At 44.1% G+C, this 16,354-nt stretch overlaps 1 protein-coding gene across 3 annotated transcripts in view; it reads left to right on the top strand.

The window, feature by feature from the left end:
• Positions 1-16,354, top strand: part of nova2 (NOVA alternative splicing regulator 2) — a 48,471-nt gene that overhangs the window by 2,468 nt on the left and 29,649 nt on the right. For 2 of the 3 annotated variants that reach the window (XM_057048943.1, XM_057048941.1), the window contains exon 2: positions 9,522-9,665. In XM_057048943.1, coding sequence (XP_056904923.1) covers positions 9,522-9,665 — 144 coding nt within the window. Of the gene's footprint in view, positions 1-1,609; positions 1,679-9,521; positions 9,666-16,354 lie in introns of all 3 variants that reach the window. The other variant, XM_057048940.1, reaches the window with a different exon arrangement.

Genomic DNA, 16,354 nt, shown 5'->3' with positions numbered 1-16,354 from the left:
TGAATCACCGCCCAAGAGGGAGAGATTTCCTCCTCTAAATGATCCAGTCGTGTCTTTTTTTTCGTATTCTCTTGGTTGGATGAAACATGGATATGTCACCATGGCAATCACCATATTTGGTTTTTGTTTACATGCTGTCATGCGCCAAGCATTTCCATCATCCGACATTCCAGCCATCAGGAGCCTGTCCTGGCCATGCACCCCATCATGCACACTTTAGAATGTGTGGGTTTAGGCTGCTGCATGCACTCAGTGCAGACATGGTTTCCTTCTATACGCAGCTGAGGATGTTTGTTTTTTTTCATAATTTTTTGTAATCGGACTGCCACCAAAATTACAGTGAATCAAAATATTTAATTTAAAAATTAAACCTGCATTTTAATGTAACAATTCCAATCATTTCTACTCAGAGTATAATTAAATTTTAAAGTGTGTTTTAACAGCCTTGGAGTCTATTTGAATCTCCAAACGCAGGTTAAATGTGTTTGGCGTTGCTTTAAATGACCAACAATCATTTGTACGAAGAGAAAACTGAGACTTATTAAAGAGAAAAACAAACAGACGACTGCAGAATAATGAGGTCAGTGTATTTCTGAGGTGGCAGTCGTGTTCTGACTTAATATTTCACTCACGTTGATGTGGAGAACAACAGGAACCCCAAAACCTCGACCTTGTTTTAGAAGATGCCTCCATGTGAAACGCTCTTCGGCTGCAGCAGGACGGCGGTCAGCCCGTGACAGTTCTGCTCAGGATTATTAATTATGGACGGAGTCGGGCCGAGGTGGGGTGAGCTGCAGGTTAGCCTGTGTTGTTTAACGGCAGATCGATGCAGCACTCAGGGCACTAAGGACCCCTTCACGCTTTCTGCATAAACGCGGGGCCCTTCCTCAGGGGACGCCGCTCTGCCTGCATAACAGTCAGACAGCGTGTCCATTTAGACAAATGAAAAGGTTGTGATGAGGATGAGGATGATGATGATGGTGATGAGCACGAGCGATCAGGCTTTTACCAGGGCGCCTGCACTGCTGTCAGGTCAGCTCTCCCTCCACCAACAGCCGGCATGCAGCGTCAGGCTGATGATCAGATGACATTTTGAAAATGAAATCGCTCCCCCTCCCCCCCTCTCTCTTACACACACACACACAAGCACAAACACACATTTCCCTGCAGGCCGTTAGGATCAACAAGAAAGCGGTTGCAGGTATCCTATAAAATTTGTGGATAATTAATTTGTAATGTTTTTGTAATGTAATTTTGTCAGATTACATGGTTGTACAATTAGACTCCTAATGAGCTCTATTGTGATCACGATTTACCATGTTAAATAACGAGATGACAGCGGAGGTTAGACCAGATAACGATCTTCTTTTACGCTACATAAATGCTCAAACGGTTTATATTTATGGCCCTTGATGCCAAGAAAACCCCAATGAAAGCAGCTTCCTGGATTCATCAGGACCTTTTGTTAAACTGTTGTTGCTTTTATTTTTTAACAACACTCAAATTTAAGGTGACCAAAGTCATTGCTGCTTAGAGATCATTATAATGTTTCTTTGTATCAGTAGCTTACGCCACACACCCCCCACCCCTGTGCTTCCTCTCTCTGTAGTGGCCTTCCTGCAGCCCCTACTTGAAACTGAAGGCATTGTATTCCCTCACCAAGAAACTGAGACTCATGGTAAGACAGACTTTGATTCTGATGTTTGACTTTTCTTTTTTTAGTAATCCTCACTATAACCGTATTCAATGCAGTTACCCTTGTGTTCTGTGAGGCCAAATCCAGAGCGAAATCCAAATTTTAGCCGATCTCAGTGAGATCTGACAGAGTCTGGCGTCCAAACAGAACTTAAAGTAACATCTAACACCCTCATTTTCTGCTCATGATCCAGGGTAATGCATGCTGAGATTGATTTGATTGTATGTTTTCAATTTCATGACATCCATTCTCATGCTTTTTTACACAAATTCTTTCTTTATGTCATGGTACCAAACGGGCTGCACAGGTGAGTTCTGATGACCTTTGACCTCATGCTAACGGCTGTGATGTTGATACAGAGTGGGTGTTTTCCTGTCACCGTACCACGCGAAGATGCTCCGTGGTGTCCCAGTGCTCAGTTTTCACTGTTTGCTGTTCTGATATCTGTGTTTTCCTAAATGTCACCCGCAGCAAGTGGATGAGAAGTGAGAAAAGCTGTGTGTGTGTGTGTGTGTAGGTGTGTGGGTGGGTGGGTGTGTGAGGGACCACAGGAAATGCAGAGGCTAATAAATTACGTCCACGTCTCATAAAAAGCTGACGGTCTTAAAGCAGGAGAGATCAATGAGTAGCCGCAGTAGCTGCTGCTCCTCCACCCCCACCAGCCTTTTAATCCCACCCCATTTTTACTGCCCCCCCTCCCTTCCCCGAACCCCAAACCCTTTCACTTGCCCCCACCCCCCTCAGCAGGGGTCTCTCCCACATTTCCCTCTAATCATATGATCAGACATTTTCAGTTAGGTCATCCTTAATATTTTATTTCTGTTCTGAAGTTTAAACTTGGATCACTATTAAAGCCCGGCTCAGTGACACTTTGAATTATTAATGATTTCAGCTGCCGTTGGCCTATCAAGAGTTTTTAAATACATTTTTTATTTTAAAGTTTTGTTGAGAAATTTAAAGATTTACTTAATTCTTCAAAATGGTTCCACATGACAATATTGAAGGCCTTTGAGTAATATTACATATCTACATAATATAATATAACATAATATAACTACAATAACTACAAAAATGAGTCAGATTAAGTCAGTTTGCAACAAATCTCGGCTTTTAAAGGCAGAAATGCTTGTGGAAAGCACGAGGAATTCTTATGCAACAGCAACCTCAAAAATTGAGTGTTTTTTCCCGTGTAGGTGGTGAATGAAAAAGAACAGAAGTCAGAGTTTACCGACCATAAATAGGCTCCTAATTATTTTATACGAGGACACCAATTATACATTCAATCAGATTAAAAAATATGGCAAGGAATGATTCATCACTCAGAGTACTACAAACGTTATCATTTATTAATCCCATCTAAAAATATGTATTAATAAATCAATATATTTATTTACTAACTGTAATCAGGCCATTTAGTAAATGGATGGAGTGACACCAGTGTTGGGAGGCAGGAGGATGTTTTTAAAATAACCTTGTAAAGGGACATCGTGGGTGTCTTGTGTGTGTGTGTGTGTGGTGTGTGTGTGTGTGTGCGTGTGTGTGTCCATTTGTGTGCGCGCCTTTATGTCTTGCAGACATGAAGATGTTTGATTAAAGAGATGTTTGATTAATGTTTGATTAAAGAGACGATTACATGTTTAGCCGCATATCACACACACACACACACACACACACACACACACACACACGCGCGTGTTTTGTGCATTGAGACTCGGGGGTTTGGCTGTTTGATGCGATCGATCCTGTGTTTTGCAGCTCCTGGAGCTGAGCGGAGCAGCTTTTTTCGGGCCGTCTGTCCAAACCAGCTCGTTCTTCACGCTGACCGACCGACTGACTGTGCACGTTGTGGGGCCACACGCGTAGCCGCAGATGTTTCACCGTAGACGTAGGCTGCGACCAGGCTCGTTTAGGCGTCTGGCTTGTGCACCTTAATTCCCCGTATCTTCCACAGCGAGATGTTCTCCTCGGTGTCGGGCCTGTTTTGCTCGCCAGCTAAAGCTGCTGCTTCCATTTTTTTTCCCTCCTCCTCTCTCACCCATACTAATCATGCTCCACTTCAGTCCATCACGACTATGCCCTCCTCTGTCCTCCTCCAGCCTTGTCCTCCCATCATTTTGTCCTCCACCCACCCTCTTCATCAATCTCCGCTCCGCCGCGGCCGACGTTCGCTTGGCATTTGCGAGGCTGCCGATCGATTCGCGGACGCCGTCGCCAAGGCTCTGCCAATTGTAGCTGCAGCGCTCGTTCTCCTCCTCCACCCTCATTTCATCTGTTTTTTTTTTTCATACCACTGCGTCAAAGTAAAAAAGAAGCCATTGTACTGGGTGGGGTGAGGGAAGATAGAGGGCGGTTTGTTTCCACAAAGGGAGGCTTGCGATTGGTGGAGCGAGACGCCGCTCACAGCCGGCCGACGCTGATAGGTGAGGAAAGTGAAGTGTTGATAAATATGCATAAGGGAGCAATGAAAAGACCATTGCAGCAATGAAGACTGGAAGGGCCCCCACCTCTGAAATAGCCTTGGTTCATGAACAATAACCACCAGGTTTCACACAGTCGCACAGACATTGCAGGGAGGGAAAGGAGGCGGCGGCGTTGCTTATTTTTGGGCGCACGGCCGCCGCATCAGCCCCGATTTTAACACAAAGCACCGAAAAAAGGGAACGCACGTATGATGGCGTCTGGTTATTTCTCCTTAAAACCCCATTTTAGTTTAACTCCTGTTGCTGGGCGTTTTATTTAGATGCTTTCTCTTCCTTATTTCCAAGTTCTTTGTTGTGCTTATCAGCTTTTATTTATGCGTTTGAGCGTTCGTCCTTTATTCACGTTTTTTCAAACTAAAGGACACATTTTTCAGTAATAACGAACAGAAATCAAAATGCCCATTAAAATAGGACAGTAATTGCCGGAATAAAAGCAGATCTGAGTATTGGGTGCTGCTGCTGCTGATGCTGCTGCTGATGTGAGTCATCTTTTTCCCCTTTTTTTTTTTTAAAAAAAAAAGATCTTTTTCAAAAGAAAGGACTGTAATTTCACCCCTTCAGAATCTGGATGAAAAGAACACGTAAATACCTGTATTTTCTTTTGAGAGGGCATGCGGATTTAGTGCCATCGCAGAATAAACTTTTTTCCCTCTCTCTTCTCAAATAGTTGAGATCATTTCTGCAGATTCGTGTCCTCCGTGAACTCACTGGTTTTGTGTGATGGTGTCCATCTTTCAAACTGAAGACAGCTGGTCAGAGGCTGACTGCTGGAGAGCTTTGTGTGTGTGTGTGTGTGTGTGTGTGTGTGTGTGGTGTGTGTGTGTGTGTGTGTGTGTGGTGTGTGTGTGTGTGGGTGTGTGTGAGACTACTACATCTTAACAAAAGACTAGAGGACTGGGGGTGGGGGTTGGGGGCTGAGGGCTGTTGCACAAAGCCTGCCCCCCCCAACTCAGCCCGCTTTGAGGAGATGAATATTTTCCAAGTCCCCAGAGGTCAGAGCCTCTGTATCACACCCCCCTCACCTCCCTCAGCTAAGACTCTGCTTGCGGAGCCTAATTTCATACTCGTATTGATGCTACATGTATTTAAAAATGTTGACATGGCTGATTCGGAGTTCATACAACGGGATATTGTTTGTTGCTAAAGAAATAAAAATATCGAGAGCACAAAAGTACAGTGCTAGTTTTACGGTGTGACCAAAGCCTCGGTCTCTGACACTGTGGAAGTAGCTAAAGACTTCGCTAGTATAAAAACACCATAAACCCTCCACATGCTGAGAGCATATTAAGGCTGTCTGCTGTGAAGATGAGACTTTTGGTGTTTGACAGACTGGGCCGAATCAGGCACAGTAGGATTTGTGATCTCCAGCCTCCCCCTCACCCACCCATGGACACTAGATCCCAGGATTTGAGCCTCCAATCCCCGAGCATAGAGAGCCTATTCTGGGCTTGGTGAAACTGTGGGGGCCTTAGCAACAGATTGGTCTGTTTACTCCACCAGTTATGTTGTGGTGGATGACCATTTATTATTTATTGGGAACGACCTCTACATCCCAACACCCTACCCCACAAGCCTTCACGATGGATCGCTGCACAAAAACACATACTCGCCAACATACACTTGTGAGGACACTGGGTGTGATAAGGATATGAAGATACTTTTTATCGTGTACCAACACACAGGGCAGAGAGAGGTTACTCAAAACAACTCTCTGACCTTGTGCTGCACACACACACACACACACACACACACACACACACTTTTGCACTTTACATCACCTCAACCAGATAAGGCTTAAGAATATAAGGAAATTTGTGTACTTCCTGAGTTGTGTGTGTGTGTGTGTTGTTTAGACCAGTAGACAAACCATTTACACGCACACACACACGTAGGCAAAACAGGAAATTACATTTTACTTGAAGAGAGCTTAACACATCATATCCTTCTTTTTTGTGTTTTACCACAGAGAAATGTAGCAAACTGTCAAAATGAAAAAGACCAGAGCTGATAATTCTGGAGGAATGTGGATGAAACTTGTGCTCTCAAGTGCAGTGATGTGTGGGAGGGACAGACAGATGCTGCAAGCTTTCATTTAACATCTGAAAGTCAGGTCATAATTAAGAAAAGGCAGCTATCAAACCTGCTAAAGGCCCATTGGGCAGTGCTGTCTGTATTACGCAACCCTTTTACGCACCTCAACACTGGAACAGTGCTGCATAATTATATAGATGAGTTTAATGTTACTGTGGGTGCTGAGTTTCACAGGCATAAACATCTGCACTGGATTTGTAAGCGTTACTCTTTTCTTCTGTGTTATAATAATTAAAAACTTAATTTTACAGCCTCAAGGCTCATAGATGATAACAGCCTGCATATAATTTTTAAACATATTCAGGTGTTACCACGCAACAGACGTATGAGTCACACGTTCTATTCCCTTATAGACAAGATGAGCCATGTTGTGGAGGTGTGATGTCAGTGCTTGTGTATCGTGCACGTGCCCGCATGCATGCGCGGGTTTTCAGCATTTACCAATTTCCCCACCTTATTAAAAGGGGCTGGTTATAATTAGATAGGCTGCATCTAAAGCAGGTCAGCGCGAGTCTTCAGGCTCAAAGTGGGTCACTGCAGCACATGTTAGAAGGAGAAAATGGAAGGTGACTCAAATCGAAAGGAGGAGAACTGGAGGAAAGGATATGAAAGACGAGCAGGGAAGCAAAGAGGAGGGAGGGCGAAGGAGAAATCAGAGGGCGCTTTTGGGTTGCAGATAAGTGAGGGTTTTGTTTTTCAGCTTGACCAGCTGCTACGAATGTATAAGACGAATCGGTTCTATTGGCTCCAGGAACATTACATCACCGATACAGCGAGTTGAAGTGAAGGTCATGGCTAAAACTGCAGAGGAAGCTAATAAAGTCATTGCTATAAAAGAAAAAAAGCTTGGCTATTTAGTAAATTGTAGAGAAATTTCTAATGCTGCACAAACTTTTTTTTTGCTAAACCCTGCAAAGTTTTTTTTTTTTTTAATTTATTTTTTACTTTCCTCTGCTCTAAATCTACACGGAGTTGTGCAGTTTGTGTTTCATCATTAGCGGAGCTGGAGCAGGGCGGGGGAGTCTCTTGTTTCCTGTCTGTAAGCTTATCCTTTGACTTGGCTGAACACTCGGAGGTGAGAGCAGAGCCCACCCAGCATTACACGCCCTGGACGCGGGGCCACGGCCCCTTCCTGAAGAAACTCTGAGAGGGAAACCTGCTGCTGGATTCAGAGGAATCCACATTGATCAACACACGAAACAAACACGAAAGTGAACTAATGAATAACCTGCTTAAATAATCTGGCTGGTAATCTGGCTCTCTGATGATCGATGGAACGTTTCCACCCGGACTGATCCCACATTTCCTGAGGTTTTTATCCGAACGCTCCCCCACAGGTTTCAGAGCAGGTTTGTTCAGTCAAAAACAGGTGAAAACACCTGTGATACACCTGTGCAACACAGACCACGGGGACTTTTGAGGGAGTTCGGGAGGAAAAGTTTGAACGTTTCAAGCTGAACTCCATCGTCATCTTTAAGCCTCTAAATCGGTTCGGTTGTTCTCACGTCACAGGTTGAACACACGTTTTCTCCCTCTCTCTGACCTGGACACACACACACACACACACACACACACACACACCACACACACACACACACACACTCACACGTGGTGGACAGAGGGATGTTGATTAATTAAATTTAATGTGTCATGAACACCTCTGCTCCACCTTGTTGAAACACAAACCTCGCTCAGTGGCTCTTAGCTATTAAAAACTATTTCATTATATTGAATGTAAGCGATGGGATTATAAATGTTCTATTATACAATGCATTCTCTGCCCACTTCTCACTCAAAGTGTGTGTGTGTGTGTGTTTTTGGGTGTGTTTTTGTGCGTATTTTTGCTATATTATATTTTGGTATATTACATTTCTAACACTTCCCTGTCTAATAGTCAGAGAACAGTGGTGTTCCTAGGTGCCTGACCCTTCTGAGAACATGTGCCTCTGCATTAATAATCCTATTTTAATCTCTCTCTCTGGAGGTTATGTGTCCTGGATTATCAGAAATGATGAATTCTGCTTTCAAGGCAAGTGGAGACACTGTGATCCAGCAACTGTTTTAAGAGCGAGCAGCACAAGCCTGCAAAGTTCAACTGGCTTTATTTTTCCATCTGATTTACTGTGAAGGTTGTGTCAGCGTGTCAGCAGGAGCAGGTTATGTGTAAGCTACAACTATTTAAACCAGGTCGGGTCCAACCAAGACCAGCATGGTGCATTAGATGGCGTTGAATGTTGACTTTGCTTTCAGATCATATGAAGCATTTACTTGGATTTTAAGGGACCTGAGTGGAGAAAAAACACTTGACACTGTGTTTTTCTCTTAGGTGCATAGTTTGTAAAGCAGCACTGCATTTGCAGCCAAAATCCATGGTCCTAATTAATGATGTCCATAAAAAAACATTAAAAGGGATGAGGAGAAAAGCTTTCTTCCTCAGTGAATCACCATCATTTAGAGGCTTTTACACGAAAAAAAGGAGACGTGATGTGGGATTTAAAAGTGTGACTCATGTTTCTCAAGGACATCCTGTGTGAGGAGCAGCCTTTTGCAGCTGCAGATTAAAATATAGAGTACATCTGAATGTTGCCCTGCTTGTTTGTTTGTGTGAACTGATCTGCACATGTGAATGAATACATTTGTAAGTGCCATGGTGGCATGTGGTGTTACACATTCATATGGCGACGTATTCATGAGCGTTGACTGAAGCTGATTAGCTTTGCTAACGAAACCGCTGATCAGCATATTCCTCAGCTTCTCTCCATAGTGCCAAGGCAGCGCCGAGGACCAGATTCCTCGAGCCCGATGCTGAAATTAGATCAGACAATCTGGAGTGAGCGTTTAGAGGCTCGCACAAATGGATGTGTGGAGAAGTAGGAGAGATAACGCTGACAAGGAATCATTTGATTATGGAAATAATTAGTTGTCATTGATATCAGTCATCTTTGTATGTGGTTGGGTGGATTTACGCCTGTATTCTTTGTTCAGGAGGGGTGGGTTTTTGGGGTGGGATTTGGGGTAGAACTGTTCAGTTTATGCGTAGTGACGCAACATTAGCATGCGACTGTTCTGTCTGCGATGACTGACCAACACTTCCAACCTGACACTCACTCCAAAAGACGATCCTTATATGAATGAATGAAATGCTGCTGCTGCTTTTTCGCCGCAATAAACAAAGAAATAGATGAAAAACATGTGAAGAAAACGTAAGCTGCCGTAGCCGTGCTTGACTTCCTGTTTCTTGTTCCCCACTGCAGAGGAAGGCGAGTACTTCCTGAAGGTTTTGATTCCCAGCTATGCGGCGGGGTCGATCATTGGGAAGGGAGGTCAGACCATCGTCCAGCTGCAGAAAGAGACTGGAGCCACCATCAAACTGTCAAAATCCAAAGACTTCTACCCCGGTGAGTGCCCATCATCGATCCATTGAGCAGCTGTAGGGGATGAGGAGATGGAAGCTGTGATCAGGGACTGTTTTTAGCACCGATTGTCTGTTTGCATGACGACTCGCTGCCACATGAGCTTTGCATTTATGGGGATTGGTGTTTTAAAAAGGTGTTGTCGACTCATAGGTCGACAGGTTGATGCAACCTCAAAGACCTCAGCCTCCGGATTAAAGCTTTAATATATTGTCTTCATTGATGTGATTAAAAAATAAATAAAACGCACAAATCTCAGTTTAATGTTTGCTCTGAAGGTGTTTGGCACCAGTGGGAATTGACTCATTGAGGGCCGTAAACCTGCTTGAGGCACTTCCACCTCGAGTTTCCTGTTGTTTGAGCTGTGAGACAACGAGATTGAGCAGATTAGGCTAGATTACAGTGTGGGGTCAAGGAAAGATGGTGGTTTGGTTAGCCACTAAAAAACCCTGCACATCTCATCATTTGCTTTCAGTCAGCATTGGCTCTTAAATACATAACAAAGACCACAATCCTTTCCTACTCTTCACCCTAACACAACCATAAAATAATGCACGCAGTTGCCAAGCGCAGATGTTGTCATGAAATAAATCGAGGATGAAGGTTTTACAGGTTGGCCCGGATCAAACTGGGAGAATTAGAAAACAGCTGCATTTCTGAATATCGGATGACATCGAACATATAACCTAAATATCGCTGGTGGTTTGTGCATTTCTCCGCCTGCACTTAGTTTAACCTCAAACCGCATTGAAAAACTATGATGTGTCCAGACGTCAGCGGCATCGCATGCATCCACTGCAGCACTGTTGCAGGCCGAGGCCATGTGGTGAAATATTATCCACCACCTCTGTCGCTCCCGTTTGAAGCACAAGAGCGAGACGGATGAAACTGCTCTGTGAAATAAAGCTCCAGCAGCTGGAGCTTGAACAGCAACTTTGTGGTGTCGAGGGCTGGCTGAGCCCCTCGCAGCACAAACGCTGCGCCGTTGCAACTTTCTTGCAAAACTTCACCTCATTTCCCCCCTTTTTTATCGTGGTTATCAGTGTTTTTATGTTCTGCTCATGCGCTCGGTGTCTCGGCGGGAGCGCGGATCGTCTCAGAGCTCGGGTCAGCAAACACGCCGCCGTTGTCTGACACAGGCAAATGAGAATCCGGCAAGGTGCAGGATTCTCTGAAACACACACACACACTCACACACATACACACACAGAGATGCACTCATGAACACACAATTAATACCTGGGATTTGACATGCAAAACTAAAATTTTGCAGACACTAAATATACAATAAAAGTAGAAAAATGAATTTATACAGAATTATTAAAACTGCATTTAACATCTCATGCAGAACCGAAAAGAAATAGTGAAGGAGAGAGGACCTGTTCTATAAAGAGACTTGTATGGACCTCTGTGTGTGTGCGTGTGTGTGTGTGTGTGTGTGTGTGTGTGTGTGTGTGTGTGTGTGTGTGTGTGTACAGCCTTTCACACTAAAGGGGGCATCTGTATGCAAATGGGACATGGTTCTTCCTGGGTGACAAATCAAAAGGCCCACCTGCTGCAAGAGCTGTGTGTGTGTGTGTGTGTGTGTGTGTGTGTGTGTGTGTGTGTGGACAGAGGCTGTCTAATGAACAGAGTAGAGAGGTACTGCTGTGTCTCGGCCATGTCCCCTCGCTCCTCAGTAGACAGGCGTCGCTTCTCTTTTCTCTCCCGCTTGAATCCTGAATTAAGTGATTTGTTGGATGCAGGTTTGAGCTGGTCGTGACGGATGAGGATCTTTAATCAGCTGATGTTAAAGTGTTGCTGAACTGAGAGTTCATTGAGAAGATTCTAACAAAAAATAAATATTTGAATATTTCTTTCCAGAATGAGGCCGACATTTTGACCTTAACGGCACCTTTTTTTTATTGGTGCCGACTGCAGAAATATGAACTTAATAGATCTCTGCAGCCTGTGAACAGAGATGCTAACACTCAAGAAAAATACAACATGGGGCTGCCCGATTGGATGTGACATTAAAAGTCATATTACAGCAATTGATTTATCTTTGTTTTACTTATTGATTGAATATTTTACAGTCTAGAGAGAAATGAGAGCGATAAAATGTTTTAAATATTAGCAGGAAGCCACAGTTGAGCGTCTTTATTGCGTGTCCTTCTGTAAGACCTTCCTCTGCTTTTATTCATACTCCTTGTGATCAAGATTCAGCTCAGCCATCGATCGTTTGTCCCCCTCTCTCTCTCCCTCTTTCTCTCCCTCTCTCGGTCCTGTTATTTCTTTACCTCCTGGCTTTTTTTCCTTCCTCTCCATTCTTCCTCTCACTCCATTTCATCTATCTAGAAATAGTGCTGTGGCAGCACTTAAGCTGATGACCAATTAGCAGCAGTGTGCTGCATCGAGACAGGTCACCAAACACACACACACACGCACACACACACACACACACAGTCCAAATCAGTATTTGCTATTATGGCGCAACAGATTTATTACATATGCCAGTGTTATTTGTTGTTTCCAAATATAGTCTCTCTCTCTCTCTCTCTCTCTCTCTCTCTCTCTCTCTCTCTCTCTCTCTCGCTTTCTCTCTTTGATCTAAAAGGACGTGAAAGTATTTTATGACAATTCTGTCCTGATCTGGAGAGCTGCAGTTCACAAACAACAAAAATGTCCTCGTGTCCACAGCTGCCGATGTCTTTAACGGACGTCTGTGATCACACAAGTCTTAATGCAACGTATCAAAAACTGTCCGAAAATAAGTAGAAGAGTGAAGAAATTGTGTATCCCCCACGTGATAAAGTACTCTTCCAGCTGTTTTGCTACACCACATCCATATTTTTTCATTATTACAACTACGTGCGGAGACGAATCGTGTGCGGCGGCAGCATTTGCTCGTTCGGTTTGTGGCGTGAATAAATAGCTGAAATAGCCGTTGCACATAAAATATTCATTGACGACACCTGTTTTATAATTAAAATTGATTTGTTCTCATCCTCTCCATCTCACCATTCAAGCTATTGACCTGCGGACGCACACTGAGGCAAAGCTGTAAAGAAAGAGTAAAAGGTGAAAATGAAGTAGTATTGATGTTGCCAGGTCTCCTTCTTCTGTCTTCCTGCATATTTATGGCTTCAGTCGAGCTTTGGAGCCTTGGGGAGTGTCTGACTGAGTGCTACAGGGTGTTTCTGAGCAGCAGTGGGGGCAAATTTAGGTGCCTTGTGGGGCAGATTAAACTGGAAATGAAATTTGTTGCAGTGATAACGCTCAACCCAAAACAGCTTTGTAGCCAAGGACACGTCAGTAGTGATGAGCGATGAATACGTCTACAGTAAGTTCCTGTGCAGTCAGAGTTGCCCACAGACATCCTCCCCCAATTCCCATTAACAGCATGAATGAATAAAGGAATGAATGAAGGAATGAATGAAGGAATGAATGAGTGAATGAATGAAGGAATGAATGAGTGAATGATCAGGCGGAGGTGATTAAAGGTGGAGAAACACTGCATCTTCAAAGAAATTACGAACTTGATGATCACAGAACGCTTTGTTTGTCAATTTGATGACGGCAGGACAGTCTTATGTGGACGGTCTTATGTGGACGGTCTTATGTGGACAGTCTTATGTGGACGATCTTATGTGGACGATCTTATGTGGACGGTCTTATGTGGACAGTCTTATGTGGACGATCTTATGTGGACAGTCTTATGTGGACGATCTTATGTGGACGGTCTTATGTGACAGTCTTATGTGGACAGTCTTATGTGGACGGTCTTATGTGGACGGTCTTATGTGGACAGTCTTATGTGGACGGTCTTATGTGGACGGTCTTATGTGGACGGTCTTATGTGGCCTGTTTATTGCGTTTGTTTGGATGTGAATAGGAACTCAGATAATGAAATGAATAATTGCTAAATATGTCCTTGAATAATAAACTCATAAGCAACAATAAATAACAACAATGAACCAAAACCTGGAACAAATGCTCAGATCACTCTTGTTCCCTCCTGTTGCCTCACGCTCTCCTCTGTCTGTCCTCTGTCACAGCATTCCACCATTTTGGAGCTTTGTTTTTAATCTCTCGCCATGATTGCAGTTTTATTAGTATTTAATATCCCATCTGCAAGCACTCACGCGCACACACACACACACACACACACATGCACAGACGGCCAAAAAAGGTCAGATGAGCTAACATGCTAACACACACCTGATTCTCACACACAAACGTGCATACCCCCCCCCCCCCCCCAGTCTTTATCAACACTGGTGATTTTAGTGCACTAATCCTCTTATGGAGCTTTAAGCTCTCAGAATAAGAGATGGAAAGCTGTTATATTTCATATCTCACACACTAATACACATGTGCCGATGCGATTGATTCCATTTTATGATTATTTTTGCCTTGGTCATGATGGGATGTTTTATTACAATGCTCTGCTGAGAACAAATTCTGCCCAAACCCTGAAGAGACCATTCCTTTATTTGTTGGTGTGACGACAGACTGTGTAATAGCGCGGTACCAGTCCGCGGCGTGCACAGGCAGACAGGATCTGCAGCCTCAGACAGTGCCGCTTTTTAAAAAGACGGTTCAACAAACCCTCCCCGACATTTGTTTAATACAGAAGATTTTTTAAAAACAATAACAGTAAAAATGCTGGAAATAAATAAAGGCAAATAAATAAAAAGCAACTTTCATGTTATTTTAAATCGGAAAATGAAACAGATAAAGAGGGTTACATGTTTACACATTAGAACACTGAATGAAATACATTTTCATCAGGAAGCAATTAGACAAAGCAAGAATTTACAATATATAAGGTGATAACCTTTGGTGATGAATTTGTTTTTGATCCAGAGAAGCTCTGTAGTGGAAAAGGTCAGATTGAGTGGGGGGTGCTTGTTTCTTACCTCCAAAGTGCCTCCCTGAGTGTGTTTCTGTGTTGGGAGGCTCTGCTGGGACATGAACCCTGAACCCTGGCAGGGCTGCTGATGTTCTCCTACACGAACTCATGCAGAATAAGACTGCCGCAGCCCGAGCGGCGCTAATACAGCACTGACATACAGCTCTGTCAGGCTCGAACCAGCGACCGCAGCAGACAGCTGTGATAAACCATACAGCGATCACTTGTGATATATTGCTGGAATGGAATGCGTGGTTCCAAGCACCGTTCCTCCCCATTTCCATTTTGCTGCTTTTAATCGAACTCTACTGTGCAAAATCTCAAAATCCTTCATTTTATTTTATCTCGCACTGCGCCAGTCACTCGGGGCAGGTGTAATCAGATACAGGGAGATTATTTTGGGTCTTCCCCCCTGCTCCATGCAGTGATTTCCCACTACTCTTGGACCACAGCAGTGAATTCCCTGCTGCCTGCCAGCAGTCACGGTTGATCAATCTGCACCACATCTGCCACATGGAGCCGGAGACATGAACCCATGCTCGTACACCCTCTTGCTATGTGGCCTCAATTTCCCTTTGGTCTTTTCCCCCATTTCCTCCCATTTCTTTTGCTTCTTGCCCCCATGCTCCCTCTCTCTTTTCTTTCTCTCTCTCTCTGTATGTGGGTGTGTTGGTGTGTGTCCTTGGGACGTCCAGTCTGCCAGGGAAATATGACAGACCGTAAACTCCCTCAAACACTTTCCCTGCCTCTCATCACATCTCGGTGCACTCACGTACACTCGTCTTATTTGGAAAATGGTGCAACAATATCATGCAAGCACCCAGTTTGTGATGAGGTGAAACAATTTAATAAACTGCGGGAACTGTTGAATCTGAATGGGGATTTTGTCTTTTCCCACCTTTCAGCGTGCTCATTCATCAGTGGTATGTGATGTGATGGCTCGACCTTGGAGTTTTCTGCCTTTCCCTTATTTCCTGCAGTGAACCAGTTTTCCCAGAAGGACCATCAATGATTCATGTGATCTAAACCAATCTGGCTGACTGAATGCAAGACGAGTAGGAGCTATTAGTTCCCTGTCATAAAAGTGATAAAATATATTTTAAAGTAAAGGAGACATTGAGTAAACCATAGAGAGTATTTCTGATAATCTGTTCAGGGGTTTCTTCTGTCCCCCGGAGTCTGAAGTGGTACAGCTCAATGAGTACATGCGGCGGGTTGACGAAGCCCAGTCAGCACATGAGAATGGAGGGGGCGGAGGAAGAGGAAGAGGGGAAGGAGCGAGTGAAAGAGAGAGTGAAATGAAAATGAGAAAGGAGAGCGCAGGAGGAGGAGAAGGAGTGGTTGAATGTGCAGCAGTTTGAATGAGCTCTGAGGTTTCCAACTGTCACAGACAATAGGTGGAGGCAAGTATGACAATAGGCCCTTTGACCCCGGTCAAGCTAGCAGGAGGGAAGGGAGGCCAGGAGACGGTATCCCCATCTGCCAGAAAGAGTGAAAGATAAAGAGTGTGTGTGTGTGTGTGTGTGGGGGGGGGGGGGGGGGGGGGGGGGGGGGGGGTCTGCAAACCCTGTGCAGACCTGAACACTGGTCTGCACGTGCAGGGATGCTCACATACAAAACAGTTGTTTCAACATCAGTATGTGATGGAATTCTGGTAGATATACTTGCAAATCTCTAACATATCCGCACTGCAGAGGTTGTTGTGACCTTTACACACTTTAAACATGCAGAAATGCATTTCCACTCATCTAGAAGAGACAAAGGGTGGAATCTGAAGTCC

The sequence above is a fragment of the Takifugu flavidus genome, chromosome 12, assembly GCF_003711565.1.
Source record: "Takifugu flavidus isolate HTHZ2018 chromosome 12, ASM371156v2, whole genome shotgun sequence".
NCBI lineage: Eukaryota > Metazoa > Chordata > Actinopteri > Tetraodontiformes > Tetraodontidae > Takifugu > Takifugu flavidus.
This window is presented reverse-complemented; position numbering and strand designations above follow the sequence as displayed.